The following is a 27,257-nucleotide window of genomic DNA, read 5'->3' as shown; positions in this document are numbered from 1 at the left end:
ATTTTTTTAGGCTTAAATGGTTGAGCCCAGGCCACTGAAGAAAGATAATTTACCCAATGAAAATTATGAAGCAAGATTTAACTAAGATCATTTTAGGGAGAAACAGTGGTTCTCACTCTGGCTGCACATTTAAATTCTCTGGCGAGCTTTTAGAACCATATGCAGGCTCCACGGGAGTGGTTCTGAATTTCCTCAGTTTGAGGTGGAACACAGGCATAGGTACTTTTTAAAAAGAAGATTCTAATGAGCAGCCAGAATTGAGAGCCCTGAGGCAGAAGTACACCTGAGGATGTCAGGTCAGTAAACTTATCCCATTAAATGATGGATTAATAGAGGGAATGGGGTGCAGGAACTTTTCCCCCAGATATAGAATATAGGCCCATTGGTCAAACAGACATAGTTCGAGCTACAAGAAAATAAAAGTCCATTTTCTTTGATGTGTTTTTTTTTTAAGCTTGGAAAAAATGTTATTCTCACCTTACTTGTTAAAAACACAGACCACTCATATACACATATTTTAAAATATATTTTATTTCTATTATGAACAACAAAGAGGGAAGAGATTAATAGCTGATAGTTGACTGAAAGAAAAACAGAAGAAGAAGAAGGGGATACCAATCTTGCCCAGACAAGGAAACACACAGGATAAAATAAGGAATTTTCAGCGAAAACATGATCACAAGGGATGAAGGATTGAGTTATTTCTGGAGGGAAAATAATTATAATTGGTTATCAGTATACACCCGGCAATGGGTTTCACTGTATGACACCACTGCTGCTTTCCAGCTGCTCTTTAATCTGAACCCTTCCAAGATTTAACTCTTGGATGAGCCACAGAATTACCAGAGCAGGACTAAGAGCCAACCAGCTATTCTCCTGAAATAGACACCAGAAACGTAATCCTTCAACTGCCCTGAAGATTCTTTGTTGCTGGTGGGTGAATGGACAATGGAAGGCAAGAGTAGTTATATAACTTGCCCTAATCATTCGATTAATTTATGGTCTCACTGGAATCAGAACCAAGATTTTAAATTGTCAGGTTTTTACTTTGTTCCACTTACGCTTTCTTCGCACCCTAAAGCCACTGAAAACAAAAAAGAAAAACGTGTTAGTGCAATTTCTAAATCTTCACAGTCTGGAGAGCTTTGAGAGCTGCAACTGTCCAGGTGAGGTGGTAGTGTGTGAAGGGTGCGGCCCAGATAACTCAGTGGAATAAAATCTGGGTGTTGAGCAGACAAGACAAAATGAGGTTTTTCAGTCTTCAGTGGGCGTGTCCACTTCAGGAAGGGAGTTAAAGCAAAAGAGAATTGAAGAGCTAAAGGGAAGGAGAGGGAACGTAAAGAATCATAGAATGTGGGCGCGGTGGGTGGGAAAGAGATTCCAGGACACCAAAGCAGCATATACCACCACACAGTTGAGTAGAATTCGGAGGTATCAAGCGGGTACTGGACCCGCGACCCCGCAGGAAGTGGCAGCAGGAGCGCGCACTACAAGTCCCAGAAGGCCCCGCTTCCTGGAGCCCGCGCGGTGCCGCGCAACGCCCGCCGGGAGCCGGCCCGAGCCGCCAAGATGTCGCAGCCCAAGAAAAGAAAGCTTGAGTCGGGGGGCGGCGGCGGAGGAGGAGGGGAGGGCACTGAAGAGGAAGATGGCGGAGAGCGGGAGGCGGCCGTGCCGCGACCCCGGAGGACTAGAAGGGAGCGGGACCGGCTGTATTACGAGTGCTACTCGGACGTGTCGGTCCACGAGGAGATGATTGCGGACCGCGTGCGCACCGATGCCTACCGTCTGGGCATCCTGCGGAACTGGGCGGCGCTGCGGGGCAAGACGGTGCTGGACGTGGGCGCGGGCACCGGCATCCTTAGCATCTTCTGTGCCCAGGCCGGGGCCAGGCGCGTGTATGCGGTGGAGGCCAGCGCCATCTGGCAACAGGCCCGGGAGGTGGTGCGGCTCAACGGGCTGGAGGACCGGGTGCACGTCCTGCCGGGGCCAGTGGAGACGGTGGAGTTACCGGAGCAGGTGGATGCCATCGTGAGCGAGTGGATGGGCTACGGGCTCCTGCACGAGTCCATGCTGAGCTCGGTGCTCCACGCGCGGACCAAGTGGCTGAAGGAGGGCGGGCTTCTCCTGCCGGCCTCCGCGGAGCTCTTCGTGGCGCCCATCAGCGACCAGATGCTGGAGTTGCGCCTGGACTTCTGGAGCCAGGTGAAGCAGCTCTACGATGTAGACATGAGCTGCCTGGAGAGCTTCGCCACGCGCTGCCTCATGGGCCACTCGGAAATCGTGGTGCAGGGCCTGTCCGGCGAGGACGTGCTGGCTCGGCCGCAGCGCTTTGCTCAGCTGGAGCTGGCCCGCGCCGGCCTGGAGCAGGAGCTGGAGGCCGGGGTGGGCGGGCGCTTCCGCTTCAGCTGCTACGGCTCGGCGCCCATGCACGGCTTCGCCATCTGGTTCCAGGTGACCTTCCCCGGAGGGGACTCAGAGAAACCCCTGGTGCTGTCCACCTCGCCTTTCCACCCGGTCACACACTGGAAGCAGGCACTCCTCTACCTGAACGAGCCTGTGCAAGTGGAGCAAGATACGGCCATTTCCGGAGAGATCACGCTGCTGCCCTCCCGGGACAACCACCGTCTCCTGCGCGTGCTGCTGCGCTACAAAGTGGGCGACCAGGAGGAAAAGACCAAAGACTTTGCCATGGAGGACTGAGCGTGGCCTTTTCTCCCAGCTACCTCCCGAGCGGCCAGCCCTCCCGGGGAGAGGCGGGGCGGGGGGTGGGGGGGGTCGAAGGAGAAAGGGAGATCCCACGTGCAAATAGGGGGAAACAGCTTCCGTCTCCCTTTTTCCCCTCGTGGCTCCTGGGGAGGGAGAGTGACTTCAGCCTCCCTTCGAGGAGCTGCTTCTGGCGGTATTTAATTAAAAAGTAATCCCGATGCCCCCAAAGACGGAAACAGCGTGTTTATTAATGGGCTTTTAAGTCTCAAAAGCATGTGGGACCAAGCACTTGGGTTTCTATTTCTTTTGTTTCACGGAAGAAAATGTCAGTGTGTGAAAGCTCTATGCACATCCCTGACAGCTCACATCTTGTCTAAGGCTGAAACCCGGGAGAAGGGTAAAAGGGTTTAGTTAGACTCCATAAATTTCCACTCTGACTTTAATATCGCTCCAGAGCCATATTCTCTCATTCTCTGAATTCCCTCCCTTCCCGCGGTGCCTCTAGGCTACGGTACTTATTTCTCATTGTTTTTTAGAAAACTTTACTACTGGTAATGAGAGGGAGGAGAATGAGGAAGCGGTTTAAATAGCCCTATTCTCATCACACTTGCTGCTTCCGTAGGGTGCTAGAGTTGATGAACACGTTATTCCATTGAGTAATAAAGATTTTATATTTAATTGTACAGCATTCCTAAGAAATCTAGAAGGTATATTTAGGAGAAAAAGACCCGAGAGACAGTGAAGTAGTATGATATTTTTATTCTTTATTAAGACAACCAAGAAAACGTTTCATGTATGTCCCATAATAAATTTTGGTGTAGTTGCTATGAAACAGATTGATAGAAGAGGTTGCTGAACCTGACCCAAGGGCTTATTATTCATCACCAGGGGGGAATTATTTAAGCTGCCTAAATTACGGAAAATATTTTCCCAGCTGGAAAAGTACACTCATTCTCATTTAAACTCCCTCATTTAGAGCAATCATGTGACTTGGCCTACTTACATCAACTGAAATTTCCTTTTTTAGTTTTTTTTTCTTTTTAGCTCAGCCAAATATGAAAGTTGTGAATTTAGGAAAATCATTTGTAATGAAGTGTGTCATGTTATCAGATTTATTTCACCACTGTTTCCCTCCTTATCCCCGTGGCAAATAAACCATTGGCATTCTCTGTCTTTTTATAGATGAAGTAAGAAATCTTGTGTACTGTCTGAGTTATAATGCCTTTGCCTTTTTAATATTGTCAGTTCTTAAGAAAAGTGTTACAACTCCTTCAGAATAGAGCTTCAGGGTAATTCAGCTATGCTTAATGTATGGTTGTTTTCATACTGGTAGCTTTTCTTTGCTAATAGAAAACAGGTGTGAAAAACTAGTCTTCTGAAGTACTCTAACATAGTTTATTGTAACTGAATTTTCTACTTTAATCATCACATATTAAAGTACTTAAGTATTATAATTTGGTGTTACCACATGAGATCTGCCATTATGAAGGGAAACACAAAATCAACGACTTTACAGGCTCCTTGAATAGCAAGCAATACAGATAATTGTCACCATTTTGATGTCAAGACAGTTAACAGCCTGTGTAAATAGTGCAGTCATAGCAACCTAGGCCTCTTAAACTAGAGGTATAAAATAGCTCCTTCTTTTGGGGTCAGCTGTATTTTTAAGTTGAACATTTATTTATTTGAAATTTCAATGTATGGTTTTGAGTAGATTCTTGGTGGGTTTTTTTTTTAACTTCCTTTAACAATCCCTTTGCTTATGGGCAAACAAAAACATTCTTACAAATTACATTTTTTATTTATGTTTCATAAATATGCAAGTACTAGAGAGTTATTACCAATGTAAGCACACAAAGGGAACACCAGTTAAAACTGCGTAACTATAGAAGTAAATGGTAAGTATTTCATAATTAGGCAAAATAAGTTTAAAAATTCTTACTGTTTTCCAAAAGAAAAATGAATTACCATAAAAATACAGTTACTAAAGCAATTGGTCAAGAGCCAGCATAGCACAGTGGTTGAAAGGTTGTGCTCAAGCCAGCCAGCTGGTGTTGGAACCTAGGCTCCACCGCTCTTTAACTGCAACATTGGGCAAAATACTTAACTTTTGTTTTTTCTCCAATGCTTTCATGTAAACCGGGGATAACAATCATATCTGCTCAGTAGAAATGTGAGGCTACAAAGAGTTAATACGTGTAAGAACAAAGTGCCTGGTACATGGTAAGATCTTAATATCTCTTAGCTGTTGTGATTATGGAAAAGCAGTATGCAAACCTGGAGCGTTGGACACGTAGAAAATGTGCTACAGAGTAAATATTCAACATTTTAATTTTCTTACAGGTATTGTTTGACAGTATCAGCATGGCTGTATATGACGAGCAGTGTATGACACTGGACACCAGATGAGCCAAAGGAAACCCAAGCCCTTTGGAGTGAGGACATTTCCAGAAGGATGAAAGTGTGAGATGCGCCAACATCCAGGCACTGTCCAATCTCTGTATGAACTGTTATGATTGCTTAGGGCCATTTGGGCCACAGGCAGGAACTACCAGCCCTGAGGAAAGAAGACGGTGAAGTTCCACCTGCTTTCCTATTTATTTAGCACTGAAACTTTCCAAATATTTCCATTAAATCACTGGGCCAATGGACATTTTATTGAGTGTACCATGTAGCAGGCATTGTGATAAGCATTTAGGATACAAACCAATAAAACAGTTTCTGCCTCCAAAAAGGTATGTTCATGGCATAAAGCAGAAAGTAAAATACATAAACAATAATGGGCTAAAAGATTGGGATGGTGTAGATGCTAGGGAGGGTGGGTAATTTTCTTCACTTTACATGCTAGGAAAGAATTAGACATTGAAGGATTTGCCTAAGGATACATAGCTAATTCTTGACAAACTGAACACAAGTCTTTCAATTCCTAACCCCAGAGAACCCTTTAGTTTAAGAAAGCCTCATTGGAGATCTATCTCATAGGCCCAGAAGAGCCACCTTCACTATATGGGACCTCAAGGTTGACAAATAATAGGCTCTCGTGAAACACCTCCTGTACCCATTTCCCTAACATAGCTAATCGAATGTGGCACTCTTTCTGAGGCTCCCAGGAAACTGAATCCTCAACACAGTAGCAAAAGTAGATGAACTCTACCATTCCGGCTATAGGTGCTTGGTGCTGGAGAGCCAAGAGGCATCTGATCTGATGAGAGATTCATTTAATGATTTAATAAATACCAACTATCTAACAATTAAGTTCTGTGATAAATAAGCAAATCCTATGCCCAAAGAATTAGGATACGGTAGGCGAATAAAAGCACCTACATTAGGAATTTACATGTATTCTTTAGCCTGGAAAGACTTCATTCCAAGTTAATCTTACGTCTGCTGAAGCAAGGATGAGAGCCAAGCCTCTTATCAATTCCATCCTTTAAATTTCTCCCAAGTGCAAAGGTATTACTTATCACATAGGTTGGGAGATCCTCAGAGAACAATTCCTCTGTGGGTTAGTTCCGAAAATAAATGTATGTCCTCTAAATAACAGGTTTATTTCGGCTAATGCTCACAGTATATTTGGTAGATGACCCTTCCCACATGGGCTAATAGAAAACTGAGCCAAATTTATGGCTCACTGGTGCTTTTTTTAGCTTTATATCTGGCTCCGTTTCCATGCACCAATTTTTTTTCTTGATTTATTCCTCTCACTTATAATAAATGTTACATGCTTTGTTAGAATTTATGTATCTTTGTTCTCTTCTAACACTTTCTGGAATTAAAATATTCTCCTACTTTCTGGAATACCTGCAGAAGTTCTGAGGGTGAGGAAGTTAGAGAAAGGACCAGAGGACTCTCACATGTGCTCCCTTTGTTTCCTGAGAAATGTGGTGTCCCAAATTGTTCCTACGGGTGGATAGTTGATTGGATCCCAACCTCTTAGCCAACCTGTAGCATTTTACGTTTTGTAGAAACAAGATTTCTGAATGTGTGAAACAGGTAGGCAATCTTGAGGAAAGCTTCAACGTTCTGCAGGTCTTTGTAAGCCTAGAACAGGCCCTGATTGAATCTTAGACATAACAGTAAGGAGAAATGTAGGTTGCCAAACCTCTTCCAAAAATATGTCAAAATAGTTCAAAGTGATGATAAGGAGAAAGATGATATAATGAGACTGTTTCTCAAAATATCGTATGTGCTTGTAGGAAAAGACCTTTGAAACAAAGAATCTAGACCTAACTAAACAGAGAGAGAATTCTAATAAGACATGACCAGTAACATTGGAATGGTGCTGCTTTGGGTGCTCTGATAAGTAAATTCATCATCATTGATAATAGTAACTTTGGGAAAAGACTGGTGAAGATTTCAGTTAATTGGGTAGCTTTTTAACTTTAAAAACAATCACTTGTAACAGACATTTAGAATAGAGAGAGCTGTGAGTGGTAAAATTCCTCCTCTTTTTTCTCCAGGCTGCCCTCTGCAAGAAAAGGAAGGACAAAGAAAGGAAGGTGAGATGGAAAGAAATCCTCCCCACACTTTTTAAATTCTTTACAGGCATTCCTGCAATCACATGATACATGTGTTTGCGAAAACATTCGCATTCTGCAATGTTATGCACTAAAAATAAACTTAAGGGAAAATTAGGTTGGGTAGTCCATCAAAACCTATGTAACATTGTAACCAAGAGTACTAAGAATGTTAATTCTAATAAAAACAGTAGCAGTTTAAAAAGATAATCCTAATAAATAAACACTGCAATAAATGTAAGTCAAGATAGCTTGATGGAAGAGCGTAAGAAAGAGTTATGGAGAAAAAGCAAAATGCACAAAGATGGGGAGAAAGTTTAATAAACATTTCAAAGACACAGAGCATGTGCCCAGACAGAGCCAAGAGGAAGAATGTAGGTTGTGATACACTTCTCTTTGGCTGGCGGCAATCAACTGTGTCAGTGTATTTTGTGTTCGGTAGTTGGTACCTGGTGGTGGTAAATATTAATGATGAAAGTGATCACATATAAATCAACCAACTTCCACATTGTGTTCTGACATTGTTCCTCTTTTTACCAATGTCATTTGAGTTCATTCATTTTACAGAAATATGCCTTGTAGCAGAACATTCTGTCTTTTGTTCAATTTCCAGAAATTAAAGTAATTTAGAATTCCTTTGGGTTTACATTTCTTTTCAATGCAAATTTTCTTAAAGGAAAATGGAGTGGAGCGGGGGAGTCTTACAGGTGGCTATAACCACCTTTTAGTATGAATCCATTTATTATTATTTTTGTCACCTGGAAAGATCAACTGGAAGGGGGAATAGAAATTCTGACCTGTGTGGAGTGGAAGGAAAATAGTTGTTGGAGAGGTAGTTAGAAAGCAGGATTTAGGACAATAGGTGTTTTTCCAGAGCCCAAGGACAGCATAAAAAACATCTTGGGGTCAAAGAGACCTGAAGTCAGTGAGAGAAGCACATAAATGAAGATTAGGATTCCCATGCATAAATTTTGCCTACATCACAATATCCTTGGGGTAATTTTTTTCTGAAGTCTTCCACTCAGAACATAACTAAGGGTAGTTTGATTGATTACAAACTATTGCTTATTTTGATATTTGTCCTTAACCTCTCTTTCCAGCTTAATTTCTAAACCTGTTAAATGACACTTCTATGTAAGAGCTTCTTGATCTTTCAAATTTGTGAACAAAACCTTCCAACCTCCATTATCTCAAGCTATGTGTAGTTTAGTAATGGGTGGTATGGAGTGGGATGACATTAGGCCTTTTTTAAAAAGCACTTGCAGCTTTACTCTTGGTAAAATTATTATATTTAAGAAGGAAGTGTAGAGTTTTAACTTTATATATGATTATGAAAAAAGGATTAAGATCCACAAATGGTTAAAATTTTCACTTCATGCATTCATTGGAATCAGAGTTTTTACCAGGAATTTCTATAAAAATAACAACCTGCTTATTTTAATGTGAACTCCTCACTCTACCATCCTTTATCATCTGGTGAATTATAAAAATAGGAGACGGCGAAATGGTTAAGAATGTACAGTGAAAGACAGAATTAAAAAGAGAGGATTTGGAAAATCCACAGATTAAATAACACAGCTCCTGAATAGTTGAGAATTTACTCTAGGCAGAATAATTAGGGAAAAACAGAGAGAGAATGACAGCAATTACAACAAGAGGATTTTAATACAAAATGAAATTAGAAACTACCAGGAAATGTGCTGTTTGTAATAAATAGAATTCAGTATCAGCTAGCTTTGCTTGAACCCCAACAAGGGGAACTTTATAGGGTCCAGACATTATTATAAAATAGGTTCACATATAAATTAATTCCATGGTATTCAGTCCAAGAAAAATAGACTTCAGGATGGTAAGTCCTTATGCAGATACGAAACAGAATAATTGAGTTACTCTAAGTAATCAGACAAAGTTCTTAAAACTAGACTATTAAAGGATATGGTCCTTGCACCATCCCCATAAATGGTGATGTTAAGATATTAAAATGATACAATATTCAGTGCTAAAATATGTGATATAGTTGTTAGGGAGATATAATTTTTCATTTTTTATTCATTATCTGATTTATTTTATACCAGATGATAATGCATTCATAAGGACATACAGTGAAAAAGCAGATGCTGAAACTTTATACCAAATGATATTCTAATGCACCAGCTACTACTTCTCAGCATGTAGAATGTTTTTATGCAATAATGGTATATTAATCAAACTGTGCAAAGTCCCATTAAAATCAATGATGTATTAACTTTGTTTACTTCACATGAGTTATACATAATAAAATAATGTTCTGTAAAGAGTGGCTTTCTTCCTAAGGAAGACTCCATATCATAAATTTTTGTTTAAAGGCAGCTCCTCCTTTTGTCAGACATGCCACAGCATACATGGAGATAAATAGTCATGATACTTACATAAAGCATCTTTATCAATTTTTAAATCATTGAGTGCCTAAAATGTGCTAGATGCACATAAAGTATATTATTTTATTTACTCCTTGAAATAGTTCTGTGAAGTAGTTCCATTATCAATCTCATCTTGCAGGTGAGAAGACAAAGGCATAGAGTTTGGTGAATGTCCATGACTATGTGGAGAGTAAGTGGCAGAGTTTGGGACTCATCTCTGAAAGTCTGAGCACTATATATCCTATCCGTGATGCCTGGGCTCTCAAGAGGTAAGGTGACATCTATTAGCACTTAAAATAGATTGGTCATTGTCTTAGGCCCGGCTTCAGAAGGGAAAGAGACCAGGATGAGTGTAATATTAAGCCAATTCCTAAGAAAGAGAATGTGGCTCAGTCCTGCAGACATGCTCTGGAGACAGCATAGATCATGCCTCTGAATGTCGCTAATTAGGGAGCAAGGGAGCTGGAACAGTATACTCTCTCCACCCATCAGACAGTGGTTAATGGCTGCCCCTGGGGAGACATAAATTCCTAGCTCTCCTGCAGGCAGGCATAGCAGTTTCCACAGCCTAAAGACAGTCCCCCAGCTAAGGGCTGCCCAGTGTAGAAGGTTGAGAGTGAAAGTACTAGGGGAGCAGATATACAAAAAAAAAGTAAAGGATACAAAGGGACGTAAGTGGAGCCCTGATCGGGTATTGCTACTGTCATAAATATCCTTTCTAAGATTCCCTTACATTCTAAATAGTGAAATTGTTACAGAAACATTTGTTTTGTTTATGTCCCCCTTTCATTAGATTCTTAAAACTAAAATGAATAAAATACAAATATAACAAATGTTTAGAAGGAAAAAGTTAATAATCTCCTGTTCCCCACAGTTTAGAATGTATCTTTCTATTACATAAATATATATACATATTTATGTAGTTTTTTTACAAGTACATACACGCTATTTGTGTTACTCTGCAAATTGTTTATTCAGGCTAAAATACATATACTAAATATCTCAGGAAGTAAATATGTGTGTATATAACTTATTAATAGCAATATGAAAATGTATGGTATACATAATCCATAATTTATTCCACTAGTTTTCTATTGATAATACTTTGCAATTCTTTGCTACCACAAATTTTACTTGCCCTTCTCTTCTTTCTATTTTCTCCCTAGGTGATCTCATCCCATCCCATTACTTTAAATAGTGTACCATCTATATGCTGATGATTCACAAATTTATATTGTCATCCCTGACATCTCTACTGAGTTTCACGCTTATGTATACAACTGCTTAGTTGTCATCTCCACTTGGCCATGATAGGTACCTCAAGCCTAACATAATCAAACTTTGTTATATATATGTATATTTATATATAATTATATGTATATAGTTTTACCATATATGTATATATCTCTAAACAGCATATTCTTAAGTTTTGCTTCTGTTTTTTTCAAAACCAGTATATATTTATTAGATATATTTTTTAAATAGCCAGAACCTCTCACTATCCTCTGCCCACGTATCTTTCATCAAGAGTTGATATGTTCCATAACAACAGCACAGATCATTACGTCAGATCATCATCTTCAGTGAGTGTTCATTAAATACTTGTTACATAAGAGTACTATTTTGGGTTTTGGGTATATCAAGAAACATAGGACAAGATCCTTGACTTGAAGGAGCTGAGTCTTAAGTAGAGAGCAAGCATCTCAACTTCTCAAAGGTAACTAGTATTATAACACAACGTGCATTCAATGCCAAATGAGTCACACAGACAAGTGCTATCATAAGAATTCCGTCATAGCAAGATAGGGGAATGAGAGCTTCTCATTGAAAATGGAGGAACGGAACTGGGTCTTGTTAATTCTTGGTCATTTCAAGATCCTTCCACCTGGGACGTTCTTTCCTTAGACTGCATGTTTCACTCTCACTCTCTTCTTTCAGTTCTTTGCTCAAATGTCACCTCAGAGTAGCTCTCCGTGACTGAAATGATGAAAACAGTCCTCTTCCCCACCACAGAGACTGTTTTCCCCTTGTTATCTGAAATTTAGTTATTTACTTGTTTATTGTCTTTCTCACAATTCATGAGAGCAGGAAGCTTGTCTCTGTTGTTCACCATTGTCTATCCATTGCCTAAAACATTATCTGGCACAAAGTAGGTATTCAATAAATATTTGTTGGGTAATGGGCCTTGTGAACCAAGAGGAACTTAGATGAGAAGACAGAGTGGCCATTCTACGCAAGGACGATGGTCTGAAACACACATGGCCTTAGAGAGTTCTTTTGAGTCATGGTCTACAGACAGCTTTCTACTCTCTATGTGAAAATTTCAGTAATACCTAGGATGCTGATAATATCACTGATGATCAGTGCAAGTGATAGGGCTTGCCTCTATAATAATAACCCCTGGCCAGTTTGGAGACAGTGAGCCTTCTGGATCTGCCAGTTTTTCCTGAGCTCACAGAAGAAAGCTTGTCAAAGAAGACTTGATTGGATCTCTAGAAATAAAATTTTACAAGGCATAAGACAAATAAAAGTGTTGAGGAGACTTCCAAGCCAACTGGCTTATTTTTCAGGATTTCCATAAACAAAAAAGAAAGGCTGAAAATTATGATGAAGGATGAAAATGAAACCAAGGTCTAGTTTATTAAGGTTGATGAAAACTTTTTTTTCAAAACTATATTTTGATACTGATTTACTCAGATTTCTCCCCAGCTACTGTTTGACAAGTAGTTATCTGCCAGTCTTCTCTTCCCCACCAGGCCTGAGTGGACAAGATCCCACAAAACTGCCAAAAAGCCACTGAAGGAATTACAAATCTGTATGCTCTTCATTCATTGTCATCTTTAACACTGCCCAGTCTATGCCGTGACCTCATCCCTGGCCTAGTCCGTTTGGGTTAGTATGAGTCTGCATTTCTTCGCTTGTGGTGGGAAGCAGGTGGGATCTTCCCACTTAGTGCTCTTAGTGGGCAAAACTCATCGAAGGCATTCTTTATGACAGACCACAGTAAGGGGCGGCAACCACAGAGTGAGGCTACAGTATGCCAATGTATTTTGACAGAATTTTACTAAAAACTATTTTGAAAAACAATTCATTTATTTTAATGGTATTCTTTTCATTAAGAAGGTAAGGCATGCTGATTACAGCAAATTTTAAACTACAGAAACGAGAGAAAAAATAGTACATCACCCATAGTTTCAGCCCCTAGAGTATTTTCTATTCCAACTTTTATGTATGCTTATTTTTGATCTTTATAAAAATCACCTCATGGTGTCTTCTACAACTCTTAATTTGCTTATCACACTACTCTGTTTTATTTTCCAAACAGCACCTATTCCTACCTGAAATTTTGTTCATTTCTTTACTTCTGTATTGACTTCCTCCAAATAAAATCTACATTTTATAGAGAGCAGAGTCCTCTTCTCTCTTACGAACTCAAGAAACTAGTTAATTAATGTATAAATGTTAAATTAATATCCTTATAAATATCACCTTATGTGCTGGAATTTTCACATCCTTAGGATTGATTTTCCTAAGTATTTTGCTTATTTTCAATGTTAATAACCTTTGGTAGATTGCTTTCTAAAAGATTGTCATAATATATGTGCCTACCAAAGATAGATGAGAGAGTCTGTTTCTTGATATTCTCATTAACCTAGATGTTTATTAGTCTTATTTTTTAATCTTGTGAGTGAAAATGCTAACTTCTTATTTTAAATTTTATTACCCTACCTCCTAGTGGTTGAGCATCTTTCTTTGTGTTTATTGGCCCTTCTCATTTCATTTTCTGTGAATTTACTGTTTATTTTACCCATTTTCCTATTGGATTTTATGGCTTTTTGGGGCTCTTTGTTAACTAGGAGTAGTCTATCATATGTGCTATAATATGTCCATTTAATCTTTTTTACTTCATTAATTTTGGGTCATTCAGAACTTTTCCATTTTAATGAATCCAAATCTAGTAATTTTATTTGTAATTACTGCTGAGTTTCTTTTCTGGTTAAGAAGGCTTTTCCTGATTGAAAGTTGGGAATATGCTCCCAAATTATCTTCCATTTTCATTATTAATTTTTTGTTTATTTTTAGAGGTAAAATTGGTTTATAACATTATATAAATTTCAGGTGTACATCATTATATTTCAATTTGTGTGTAGACTGCATCATGTTCACCATCCAAAGACTAATTACCATCCATCACCATATGCATGTGCCCTGTCTCCCCTTTCACCTTCTTTTCTCCCCTGTTCCCCTCTGGTAACTACCAATCTAATCTCTTTATTTGTGTGGTTATTTGTTGGTGGTGGTGTTTTTATCTTCTCCTTATGAGTGAAATCATACCCTATTTGACTTTCTCTGTCTGACTTATTTCGCTTAGCATAATACTCTCAAGGTCCATCCATGTTGTCACAAATGGCAAGATTTCATCTTTTTTTTAATAGCTGAGTCATATTCCATTGTGTATACATACCACATCTTCTTTACCCATTCATCCATTGATGGGCGCTTAGGTCGATTTTTAAATTTAGTTATTTAATCCTTATGTAATTTGTGTTTTAGTTTGTTTTTTACAGTTTGAGATAGGGATACTTTTGTTTTCAATGTAAAAGCACAGAATCTGAGTAATATTGCCGGATTTCACTTTTAGCATAAGTTGGATCAAGGTTCTTCATAAACTATCTCAACATTTCAAAAGTATGAGAAAATATAAGTTTAATAATAGATAAAGTGGAAGAAAGGGGGAAGCTATATACAAAAAAATGCATGGAGAATAGCAATAGATAGATTTTTAGGAAAAGGGAGAAAAACTGAGAGTCTTAAGTCAGAAAAGAGAATGCGAGAGGAGTGAGTCAAATGTTAGAGAGGATCAAAACGATAGTGCAGTCCACCGGTGTAAACAAGAAGTGTTTTCACAAAGTGGTTGGAGCTTGGAAACTCAAAAATTGTTCAGAATACAGATACAGTAGATGAGACGAAATATCTGACAAAGAAAAGAACCTAACAATATGATCTGCAGTGTAAACAAAATTTATCATCATTAATACTTTTATTCAAAAAACTGTTGCTGTGTATCAGTTTTTTTCCTGCCTAAGTGCCTGAGCCAACTCTGATGCGGGCTTTATAATCCTGGATAATTGTTTCTAAGACAGTCTGACGTTTGCTATTCTCTTAAAGAATTATTTTCTTAATATTTATTATTCTTTATTATCAATATCAATAAACATTTATTTTGTTTTAAAATTTATAAATTTTTAAATATTTTAAAATTTAAATATTCATTTGTTTAAAAACTTGCAAATACTGTTCTTAACCTCCCGGTAAGTTTACAAATTTTATACGTTTTGAGATAATCCTGGAAAAATAAAGATATTAGATAATTAATCCAAATAATATGCAATATTAATTGTCAGAAACAAAATTTTAAAATGTAGCTAACTTGTGTTTAGAGGGTATGAGTAAATGCATCCTGTGTACCTTATTCCTGCACATGTAAAGGTTTCCTTTAATGAGATTGTAACCAAGAATGACATTTTCCAAACAAAATGGGACAAGTATTTTATATACACTGAGTCATTTGGGTTATCTTTCCAATGCCATTTGTTAAAATATATAGAAAAATCACATTTTAAGGATATCGATTTTCTCTGTGTTAGACTGGAATATTTTTGTCACTACAAGGAAGAATCCGTGAGCAAATTTCCCCTAACAGAAAGCTTCTTCCTAACATTAAATTTAGTCATCAAGGAACTTGCCCAGTAGAGTCCACTTTGCACTTAACACATTTGCCCTATTGGTCAAATATGCACACACACATACACACACACACGCTTTTTAGAAGTGCTTGAAACAGACCCAGAAGGCAACATCTGCTGGGCAAATGTGATTCAGTTCCTGAGAAACATGGCAGTGTCATCCCAGTAAACAGCATGCAACCCACTAGCTCCTTTCCTTCGCTCATGCTGCCACCCTTGCTGTCTGGAACGCTCGTCTTCTCCCTTTCCCTTCACATGTCCAAGCTTTAAGGTCCTGCTTACATTCCATCTCCTGTACTAGGTGTTTCCTCATCTCCCTCCATGGAAGGAATCTCTTCACAATCTCGCATTCTACTTTACCCACTCTACCCTTTGGGGTCTTACCTGGGTCTTCTTTCATTTAGTTTTATTGTCCTTTAAGGGCAGGGCACATTTCTTATTCATCTTGACCTGCTCCACCTTCCCTACCATATAGTATTTGATTGTTTTGATTCTATAACACTCGCTTTGTTTCTTCCTGTTCCTCATGAGGAAAGAGAGTGTTTTGTACTTTAAGGCAGAATTCCTGGCCTAACTGACTTTACAAAAGGCCTTTGATGAACTTGGCATCCATATGTTAGTAAATTCTATTACTAAAAGGAAATCAAAATACTGTATCCCAAACAGAAGATGGTATATTTTTTAATTGAACAATAACTTTGAGAATAAATTCTGTCTGGTAAAATATAAAATATCTATGTATAAAATAAAATTGAACATGTTATTGTTCCTTAAAAAAACCTTAACCAATTTACAACAAGTTTTATTGGGAAGAAATTCATCCCAAACTGCAATGTGTATGCCAACTTCTGCTATAATGTGTTAAAATTGCTTCGGTATGATGTTTGTGGTCCATCCATATCTAATCTATACATGTGAAATGTGGCGTTATTATAAAATGTAATATTTTCAGAAACTTTAAAATAAAAAGTGTTTTTAATTAAACATTTGTCTCACAATATATTAACTGTAAGTTGCTTTATCTCAGAAAAATTAGGCAATATTTTGACTAGATCTTGACAAAAATGCATTAAATCTAGTTTTTTAAATGTTTTATTACTTGCAAGTTTCGGCCTGATGTGATTTTAAAATAGCCAAGTTATAAACCCCTGAAAATTGGAGTTTATAATGAAAATACCAACAGACCCTTAACCTTTCGAAGGATGAATGTGCTGCTGTAATAGCATTTGCTGCTGCTGCCTCAGTCAGTGTAGCAACATGACGAGGGTGCTAGATGTAGTATTTCAAATACAAAACTGGTTGAATGCTTGCTGAAATATTTTCCTGTGTTTCTAAAAGTTTGGAAAACTCATTTCTGGTTTTGGAAACTCCTTTTCTGTCAAAAGTTACTATAACGGACAAGTATGATGAAGGCACTCTTTTTCGTCTTTGTACGCTACCTCCTTAGTTATCTCATGGTCTCCCATGGCTGGTTTCCACAAAGCTTTTGGATCTCAGTATGTAGCACCTCCACCCACCAGTTAGTTATTCAAGTCAGAAAATTAGAGGTCAGTCCTAACTCCTCATATGACTTCTTTGCCATATCTGATTGGTTGCAGATACTAAGGGGTTTACTGCCAAAATATATTTGAAACCATTTATTCTTTATCATTTCTGCCATCACCTTAATCCATGCCACCAAAACCTCTGGCCAAACCAATCACAATAGCCTCCTGACTTGCATTTCAGGATAACCAATAGTTAGTGAAGGAAAGTTCTAATCTATAGAATTCCAGCAAATAAAGCAGTAGGAATAATAGAAAATCACCATTTTCAACCCATAATAAACTAATAGATCTCTGCAATCATCATCCATAGTTTGCTGAAACCAGGAGGGGCAAAGTTAATGGAAAATTTTATAATGAAGGAATTAGGCTGACATGCTCAGAATCCATCAACAGGACTAATCACAAAAAGTGGGAAAACCAGTTACTCTGTCTTAAAACATGATGGATGCGGCAGGAAGTATACGTGCCTAAAATACCAAACCTGAGTTTACAACAGATATAAGGAATATGGGAATAAGTTAAACATACCTCAAAGAGGCAATCGGTCGAATCTAGAATGTGAGAATTCTACAGAAAAACAATGGCCTAATTTCTCTACCAAATCAATGGCATATAAAAGGCTGCAATGACGGAGGAGGGGGTTGTTAGAAGAATAAAAGAGTCAAGAGACATAACAACTGAATGCAATGTGAGTACCTAGTTGGATTTGATTCAAACAAACCATTTGTAAAAATTATATTTGGGGCAATAAGGGAGATTCAAATATGGACTGTCTCAAAAATAGTAAGAAATTATTGTTATTTGACTTATGATCTGATTGCAGCCATGTGAGTCTGTCCAGCCAAGATCAGCATAAGAACCACCCAGACAATCCACAGAACCATAAGGAATAATACAGCATTAATTAAATATACTAAATTTTAGGCTAGTTTATTATGCAGCAATAAATAACTGATACAATGGCTTTGGTTATGTGCAGATGTTATTTTCATTATATTATTATTACAGCAATATATACCTAAATTTTGTTTTAGTATATTTATTATTTTATTTTTTACATTTTTACCTTCAAGTGCAAATTATTTTTGATGTAATATGTGAGACAGGTTTTCAACATGATTTTATTCTCCAAATAGCTATATAATTGTACCCAAATCAAATATTGACTAACTTATATTTACCTCACTCATTTTTAATGCCACCATACCAAGATTTCCAAAATTTGGATTTATTTGGTAACTATTTACACTTTCCATTGTTTTATTTATGTGTCCCTGGTTCAGCATCATGCTTTTATATGTTTTTGTTTTTTGAAAAAGACTTTATTTTTTTAGAGAAGTTTTAAGTTCATAGCTAAATGACAGAAAGATACAGAGATTTCCCATTTATCCCTTGCCCCCACACATGCATAACCACTCTCATTATCAAAATCCCCCACCAGAGTGGTACATTTGTTGTAAATGATGCACGTACATTGACACATCATAATCTATCAAAGTCTGGAGTTTACATTATGGTTCACTCTTGGTGTGGTACATTCTATGGGTTTGGACAAGTGGATAATGAAATGTATTCATCATTATAATATCATACAGAGTATTTTCACTGTCCTAAAAAATCCTGTGTGCTCTGCCTATCCATCCTCTCCCCCACTTCCACCCTCCACCAATAATTGATCTTTTTACAGTCTTCTTTGTTTTGCCTTTTCCAGAATGTCATATAGTTGGAATCATACAGCATGTAGACTTTTCGGTTTGGTGTCTTTCACTTAGTAATATGCATTTAACACTCCTCCATGTCTTTTCATAGCTTGATAGCTCATTTCTTTTTAGTGCTGAATAATATTCCATTGTCTGGATGTACCAAAGTTTATTTATCCATTCACCTACTGAAGGACATCTTGGTTACTTCCAAGTTTCAGAAATTAGGAATAAAGCTGCTATAAACATCGGTATACAGTTTTCTTGCACATAAGTTGTCATCCCTTCTAGGTAAATGCCAAAGAGCACAGTTGCTGGATTGTATGGAAAGAGTATACTTAGTTTTGTAAGAAACTGCCAAACTGTCTTTCAAAGTAGCTGTGGCATTTTGCATTCCCACCAGCAATGTATGAGACTTACTGTTGCTCCACATCCTTGTCAGCATTTGCTGTTGTCAGAGTTCCAGATTTTGGCCATTCTAATAGGTATGTAGAGGTAGCTCCTTGTTTCAATTTGCATTTCCTTAATGACTTATGATGTGGAGCATCTTTCCATATGGTTATTTGCTGTCTGTATATCTTCTTTGGTGAGGTGTCTGTAAAGGTGTTTGGCTCATTTTTTAATCAGATTTTTGGTTATTGTTGAGTTTTAAGAGTTCTTTGTATATTTTGGATAACAGTCCTGTATCAGGTGTATCTTTTCCAAATATTTTCTCCCAGTCTTGGCTTGTCTCATTCTCTTGATAGCATCTTTTGCAGAGTGGAAGTTTTAAATTTTAATGAAGTCTAGTTTATGAATTATTTCTTTCATGGATTATGCCTTTGGTGTTGTTTTTAAAAAGTCATCACTATACCTGAAATCATCTAGGTTTTCTCCTACATTATCTTCTAGGAGTTGTGTAGTTTTATATTTTACATTTAGATCTATGATACATTTTAAGTTAATTTTCATGAAAGGTGTAAAGTCTGCGTCTAGATAAATTTTCTTTGCCTGTGTGGATGTCCAGTTGTCCCAGCACCATTTGTTCAAAAGCTGTCTTTGTTCTATTGTATTGTCTTTGCTCTTTTATCAAAGATCAGTTGACTATATTTATGTGGGTGTGTTTCTAGGCTCTCTATTCTGATCCATTAATCTGTCTATTCTTTTGCTACTATCACACTAGCTTGATTACTGTAGCTTCACAGTAAGCCCTGAAGTCAGGTAGTATCAGTCTTCCAACTTTTTTGTTCTCCTTCAATGTAGTATTGGTTATTCTCTACATATAAACTTTAGAATCAGTTTATCAATATCCAGAAAATAACTTGCTGGGATTTTGACTGAGACTACTTTGAATCTATAGATCAAGTTGGGTATATGTGTTTTAACAAATCTGATGGTTGTTAGAGTTCACTGACACTCAGTTTAGGGCCTTTTTTCCTTATTCTATTCCAGAGTTTTCAAATTAATGGCCCCTGTGCTTTGTTTGGCTTAACCATGTGTCAGCCTCCAAATGTTTTCTTTTTAAATTCAAATAGTCTTAAATTCAAATAGTTAAGAATCAGGAGATTTCACTTAAAAATCTGGAATTTTAGCTTGGGTTATCCAGCAATACTGGCCTAGCATTCCTCTTGATAGCAATCAGGTGAAGCTGAAAAGTAGGTATTTAAATTTCCAGGCCAGAGCTCTTTTGTAAGCTATAGACCATACATCCAACTGTTTACTGACATTTCCTCATCCATAGAAATTACTTTTCTGGTATCCATTATCACTAAGGAAAAGTTAGGGCATCTTAACTATATTTTCACTCTTTTGCAGGTAATCTGCTTGTCTTCCCTGAAGATTTGGAGGGATTTTTCTTTCTGGAGCATACATGTTGGGCACTAAATCCATGACACTCAGCTGGTAATGAAAAGATTTCCTTATTACTCTCAAATCTAGTTCCTACCTCCAGACCACTTTCCAAAATGGGAAATGTTAATTGATAATTTTCCAGATTTACTTCACTTACTTTCTGAAACACTGAATCCTTCCCTTTGGAAAGATTATTTAGTGTCAATTTACAGAGTCCTCTTTCAGTTTTGTTAGTTTGTACTTATCCTGAAAGTTGCTCCATAAATTTTGTGTTATAAGTTTGAAACTAATCCCTCGTTTCAAATTCCTTGCCTATTTTGTTCATTTTGGTACATTTCAGTGTGGGCTGGCCTTTATAAGCTTCCTCTTATTCCCGCATCTTTCCTGGCAATGTCTTCTCTTAGTGTTCGACGTACATGTTATATAGTATGTGGTTTATTAAACATCTTAATATAACTTTATGATAAGAGGGGTTGCTTTATTTCCTTCAGATATTCCCTTTGCAAGAATAGGATATATGCCACATGTAAGCATTCAATAAAATTAATTACATAGGGGAATTTATGAACAATTTATTGATGGAGTTGCTACGTGAAAAATGCTTGGCTGGTGTTTGTGGTTATTCAACATAGTTATGTGGTCCCTTTCCTTCTTCCTTGACCTACAAGTCAACAAACAAGATACTTTTAATCTCATGTGTCCTCTGAATTTTCTAAGAACACCCACTAAAAAGATTTTTTTTAAATAGGTAGAGTGACTTCTAATTTTACTAGTCAGAAGTCTCCAGAGAAACAGAACCAACAGGATATGTATTTACATATCTATCTATCTCTATGTCTATGTATCTGTAGAAAGAGGGATTTATTTTAAGGAATCCGCTCACACAATTGTGGAGGCCTGGCGAGTCCAAAATCTGATGGGGTAAGCTGGCAGGTTGGAGACTCAGGGAAGAGTTGCAGTTCAAGTCCAAAGTCAGTCCACCGGCAGAATTCCTTCTTGCTGGGGGGAGGTCAGTCATTGTTCTAGTAAGGCCTTCAACTTATCAGATGAGGCCCACCCACATTGTGGAGGGTAATCTACTTTACTGAAAGTCCACCAATTTACACGTTAATCTCATCCAAAAAACACCTTCACAGAAAACATCCATAATAGTGTTTAAATACATATGTGTCCACTGTGGCCTAGCCAAGTTGACACATAAAATTAACCATCACAGAAGATCATTTTTATAGGTGTTCATATATATAAAAGTAGGTTATGTGGCATATTTGGGTTATTGGAAAAGAAGATCCATCCTTTGATAAGCCATCTGTTTACTGTTAATATGAACTGACTGGAATCATAGCTATTTTCAACCAGCATTATCACAACACATTACAGGAACTGCGTATGCTGGAAAAAAAAGACAACCCAAAACTGGGCAGTAAAACGTATTGATGAATAGTTATTGACATCTTTTATCCAGACGTGCATTTGCAGAAACAATGAGTCCATATCTTTTCAACAGACATTCTTTTCACAAGCCTGCATAGGCCATAGTATGCATATTGTCTACCCTCGGAAAAAAACATGAACTGTATATGCAGGTCTTGCTCCCGTGTTCACAAATAGTATCTGGAAAATTAGATCCATATTTTGAAACAAATATATAGAAAATGGGATGCATACTTTTATGGAAAGCATTTACTTGGGGTACTATAATGTTATTCGTTGAAATGCTTACTTTTATATAACTGGGTTTTTATTTTTCCCAAAAGGAATAAAGGAAAATAATAATTATTTTCTTCTAGAAATATTTTACTGTATATCCCTGCCTTGATTATTAATTTTTTTCAGTTTCGTTTTTAGTTTGAAGAGTGAGTTAACTCCACAGATAAAGAATGTTTACTAACCACATAACATTCTGCACTTAGCAGCAATGCCTTGAAGCATCCTAAATTTATTTCATCCATCTGCACTCACAGATACCCAATGCCAAAACTCGGTACTGCAGAAGTTAAATCACTTATTTCTTTTCTATGTAATATAATTATCCTCTAATCGACTTAAGTAACCTTCTAGGGACTACCAATAGAATCACCACTGGTTCAGGTTAGTCACCATTTTTTGCAAAATAACCCCCAGTTTTTAAAAAATTTATATTTTGTGCTCATTCCACTCTTTTTCCCAGAAAAGTGCTCATCCTTCTTTCAAGCCCTGCTTAAAAATATCCCTCTTTCAAAAAACATTCTTGATGAGGTTCTGCCTCCAATGGTTCCAGCTCAGGACCGCTCCCTCAGGGCCTGTGGGTGTTCTGTGACACCATGCAGGTGTGCAATGGTGTACACAGAGGGTGGCAGAATCAAATTAAGATTTGTTTTGTGAATGCTCATTACTCTTGCTGGCGTTCAGAGTGAAAGGGGATGTGTCATAAGGGAAAGATTTTTTTTTTTTTGAGGAAGGTTAGCCCTGAGCTAACTGCTGCCAATCCTCCTCTTTTTGCTGAGGAAGACTGGCCCTGAGCTAGCATCCATGCCCATCCTCCTCTACTTTATGTCTGGGACGCCTGCCACAGCATGGCTTGCCAAGCGGCGCCATGTCCGAACCCGGGATCCGAACCGGCGATCCCGGGACGCGGAGGTGGAACGCGCAAACTTAACCGCTACGCCACTGGGCTGGCCCCAAGAAAGATTTTCTTTAGGGCTTCAAGAGACTCAACGAATGTAGTCCCTGGTGCTAGCCCTCAGATGCTCTTGCTTGACTGCAAGCTGAGTGGTTGATGGACCAAGACCCAGCCCCTGGCAGGTCCTTCAGTATCTTATCCAGTGGTTCTTCATTATGTCTACCCATCAAGTTCTTCCTTCTCTTCTCACTTCTTGAAAATTTTCCTGGAATTAGTTCCTAAACTTTAGGCATCTCATCTGTTGACTACTCCATCTCCAAAAACACAAACGTGTTTCTCATCTCCAAAGTTCTTCCTGTGGTTCATGCGCCCCCGCAGTAGTATTCTGCCCCTACCACTAGAAATAGAAACACAGGCTTATCTGAAGCAGTTCCAGGATAGTAAGAAAAGGAGGAAAAACCAAAGTGTTAACTTCCTATATTAAAACAGATTAAATGTTCTTATTCTGCTATAGTGTCTATGTAGAGAAATCAAAAGATTTAATAAATGACATTTTCTCTGGAACCCTCATAAACAAACCTTTCTTCTCAAATGGTTTCACAGAATGCTCCCTGCAGTACTTTGCTTCTTCTGTGTCCTCTTAAGTAGAAGCAGCTTATCTTCTCATCTCCATCTAGTACATGGCCAGGCTATGAAATTCTGGCAGGGTTGCCTGTTCTGAGCTCTGGATGGGATGTTTTCTCTGAGAGGATTGTTTGGACCAGGGGAAGAGGATGCCATCTCTACCTACAGTGATGAAGGAGAGAGATGCAGACTGCTCTCAATTCCTACTGATTTATCTGCCATTACAAAAGAGAGAGAGAGGGAGAGAGAAATAGAGTCAAGAGGAATGAAAAAAAGGAAGAAAGAAGGAAGGAAGGAGGGAAGGAAGGAATAAAGGAGGGAAGGAAGGAAGGATAAAATGAAAAGAAAAAAGAAAGGAGAACAAAGGAAATGAAATAATAAGAAGAAAGAAAACAAATGTTTTGTATCCCCGGCTGAAGAATTGCTTTCTTTTCACATTGTGTTGGAGATCTTATGCAATCCTAAGACTGTAACCACTGCCACTACTCTGATCATTCCCAAATTTCCATTACCAACCTGTCAAGGCCTGTGAAAAGTTTGAGAGTTCACCCCACTTGCAAGCTAACAAGTTAGCCTGTCACAGTTTCACAGATGCTGTCAAAAGACACAAGACTCTTGGGTCGGAAACAAGTGACTTTATTACTCAAAACACAGCAAGGTGAGTAAGCTTCATATTCATGCCAGTTCCCTTTTCCCACTCAAGTCCAGTGGGGGCACTGTGGGGAGGCCCAGTGGATGCTGCACATGCAGTGGGTTTGCATCACAATAGAGAAACCCTGAGCTTAGAAAACCCCAAACTTTTACAGTGGCCTACAAGCAAAGCTGTCCAACCTGTGCTCCAGAGGGAGACATTATCTTTGTTATACTCTAAGTTAAGAAAACATGCCCTGTACTCCAGAGTGAGAGGCTATCTCTATCTTCAAGGCTGTCCCCAGACAAACATCCTTGAAAAGATATTGGGAGAACTAAAAGCTGTCAATAGCTCTCCCTGAAAGATGTGCAGAGATGTTACAGACCCATGGAGAATGGTCTCTCAACACAGCCCAGCTCTCTTTTCTGAATTCCATACCCACATATACAACTTCCTACTGGACATCACCACCACAATGTCATAAAGGCATTTCAAACTCAGATCACCAAGAGTCAACTTCTCCATAACTCTACTGTTCCTTTTAGCTTCTATTTTAGTGAATAACAACTCATTCAACCTATTCTGAGATCTGGGCTCGTCCAGATGCCTATCCTTCCTCATCTCATACCCCAACTCCACTCCTAGCTAATCAGTCACTAAGTTCACTTGATTCAGTCTCATTCATATCTTTTATAGCTGCCCACTCCCCTCCATTCTCACAGTACTGTCTTAGGTCAGGCCCTTACCATCTCTCCCCAGCTGTTAAAATCCTATTGGTATCCTATCATTCCAGGCCGTTGTCCACACCCCCACCAAACAAATCTTAGTGCTGTTGCCTATGAAATAAAATGTAAATTTCTATGTCACACAATGCTACTTGAATTCAGGCCCCACCTGCCTCACTCTCCATCCTTTTCTCTCTGCTAATTGCATTTATTTGTTTGACTTTTGGACTCCTCCTACTAAAATACAAACCCGTCAATTTCACGGACTCTCAGTTATTTGACTTTGATTTTGCCAAAAACATAGTGGGCACTGCATACATCTTTACTAGATAATTATTTATTGAGAATCTATTATGTACAAAGTTGTATAGTTGTATGCTTTTTATTTCCAGCGTTTGTGTATTTCACTAACATTTACAGATGAAATTTTAGACAGACTAAACACAATTATGGACCAACTATTTTATTAAAACTTTAAAACCTTTAAGGGAAGACACATTTATATTTTAACACCTCCACTTGCCAAAGGGGCATTCTATAAATAATGTTTACTAGCCAACCAACTATTTTTACTAGCAAACTGACACACATTTATATGTGTGTATATATATACATGCATAGGTTTTGTTGCTGTTGTTTGATTTAGAGCAGTGTTTCTCAACCTTGGCATTATTCGCATATCCTTGGCAGGATAATTCTTTGTTGTGGGGGCTGTTTTATGTATTGTAGGATGTTTAGCAGCCTTTCTGCTTTCCACCCACCAGATCCCAGTAGTACCCACCCCTAAGCCAGTTTTGACAGCCAAAATTGTCTCCAGACATTGCCATATGTCCTTAGGGGACAGAAATGCCCCCAGCATGAGAGTCACTGATTTAGAGCCACTGCTTGGCACTTTTTAGCTCTCTAGAAAGAATTCCAACAGAGTGGAGGCTATGTACAAATTTCTCTAAAACTGATATTTAAGAATTAGTAGAAAAATACATTCCAGCCAGAAAATAGTGTACTTTAGTAAAAATGAGATAAAATGGTTCACAGAATATACATATTAATGAATGAGATATTTACTATGTAGAACAAAACAAGTGAAGAGTATGATGCTCCCCAAACCGTGTAGTGGGGGACCACATGAACCGTATTAACCATATGACTGACTGTCTTTCTCAAGCCCATAAAAGAGATTTATACCTTCTCCCCTTTTGTAGAATAATCTAGCTATATATCTAAAGTGGTTTTTTTATTTAGAAGATTGTTTTTCTTGGCTATTAAAATTCTTATGGCATTTTTATTGCCATAGTCAATGTTTATTTATTGTAATGCTAATAAATGTTTGTGAGTTTGGTTGATCTTTTCCAGTAGGATGGTTCAAGAATGATTTTAACAATTGAAGTTTGCAAAAGGATTGTCATCATATACCTTCTCCCCTTTTGTAGAATAATCTAGCTATATATCTAAAGTGGTTTTTTTATTTAGAAGATTGTTTTTCTTGGCTATCAAAATTCTTATGGCATTTTTATTGCCATAGTCAATGTTTATTTATTGTAATGCTAATAAATGTTTGTGAGTTTGGTTGATCTTTTCCAGTAGGATGGTTCAAGAATGATTTTAACAATTGAAGTTTGCAAAAGGATTGTCATCATATTGTCTAATTTTTCTTGGTATTTTGAATAAACGTCTTTAAAATTGCTGAGATATTATGCTCTAGAAAATGACTTGAGTGTTCTGCAATAACAGCTTTTCATTTGGGTTATGAGTCTTAATATTCACTTACAACATCAACTCTAGTAGTTTCAAATATGCCATTATGAGCCATTTGGAATTTTAAAAGCATTCATAAATAAATGCATACTAGAATAGTTCCAATTGGTTGGATAAGTAATGTACATTTAAAAAATTAAAATAAAATCATATCAAAATGTATGCACACTTTGGTTAAATAGAGTAAGTGTCTTTTAAGTCATTCAAATACATTCTTCATCATACTGAGTAGATACTTCAGAAATATTGCTTTTGCATTTTATAACAAATAGTAAATAGTACACTAGAACTAGCAAATGCCAGGAATAGGAATAAAGGTTTCAAATAAAAAGAGAATATCACTTAATTATTTTCATGAAGAGAGACAATCCAAACCCTGTTGCCACTTGGTTTTCAAGAAGTTTTATTTTTTAAGGATGTGGAAGCAAAAGATATATGAAGGAATCAGAAACTTTTTCTTACTTTGTATTCAAT

At 37.8% G+C, this 27,257-nt stretch overlaps 1 protein-coding gene and 1 long non-coding RNA gene across 2 annotated transcripts; both read left to right on the top strand.

The window, feature by feature from the left end:
- Positions 1 to 517: 517 nt before the first annotated feature.
- Positions 518 to 4,160, top strand: PRMT6 (protein arginine methyltransferase 6). Its single transcript, XM_070608138.1, has one exon. The coding sequence runs from the start codon at positions 1,570 to 1,572 to the stop codon at positions 2,698 to 2,700; it is 1,131 nt and encodes a 376-aa protein (XP_070464239.1). The 5' UTR covers positions 518 to 1,569; the 3' UTR covers positions 2,701 to 4,160.
- An 874-nt stretch (positions 4,161 to 5,034) lies between these two features.
- Positions 5,035 to 26,713, top strand: LOC139081658 (uncharacterized). The gene is made up of 7 exons (XR_011536835.1): positions 5,035 to 5,169; positions 7,167 to 7,205; positions 9,762 to 9,891; positions 10,789 to 10,936; positions 12,379 to 12,514; positions 20,411 to 20,497; positions 23,652 to 26,713. It is a non-coding gene; the product is annotated as an uncharacterized lncRNA (long non-coding RNA).
- The last annotated feature ends 544 nt before the right edge of the window (positions 26,714 to 27,257 follow it).

Source organism: Equus przewalskii, unplaced genomic scaffold, assembly GCF_037783145.1.
Source record: "Equus przewalskii isolate Varuska unplaced genomic scaffold, EquPr2 ChrUn-13, whole genome shotgun sequence".
In the NCBI taxonomy this organism is placed as follows: domain Eukaryota; kingdom Metazoa; phylum Chordata; class Mammalia; order Perissodactyla; family Equidae; genus Equus; species Equus przewalskii.
The sequence above is the reverse complement of the archived record's forward strand: the minus strand, read 5'-3'. Positions and strand labels throughout refer to the sequence as shown.

Bases quoted from the DNA above. Each gene is read 5' to 3' on its own strand.
- PRMT6 (XM_070608138.1), top strand. From the start codon at position 1,570: ATGTCGCAGCCCAAGAAAAGAAAGCTTGAGTCGGGGGGCGGCGGCGGA.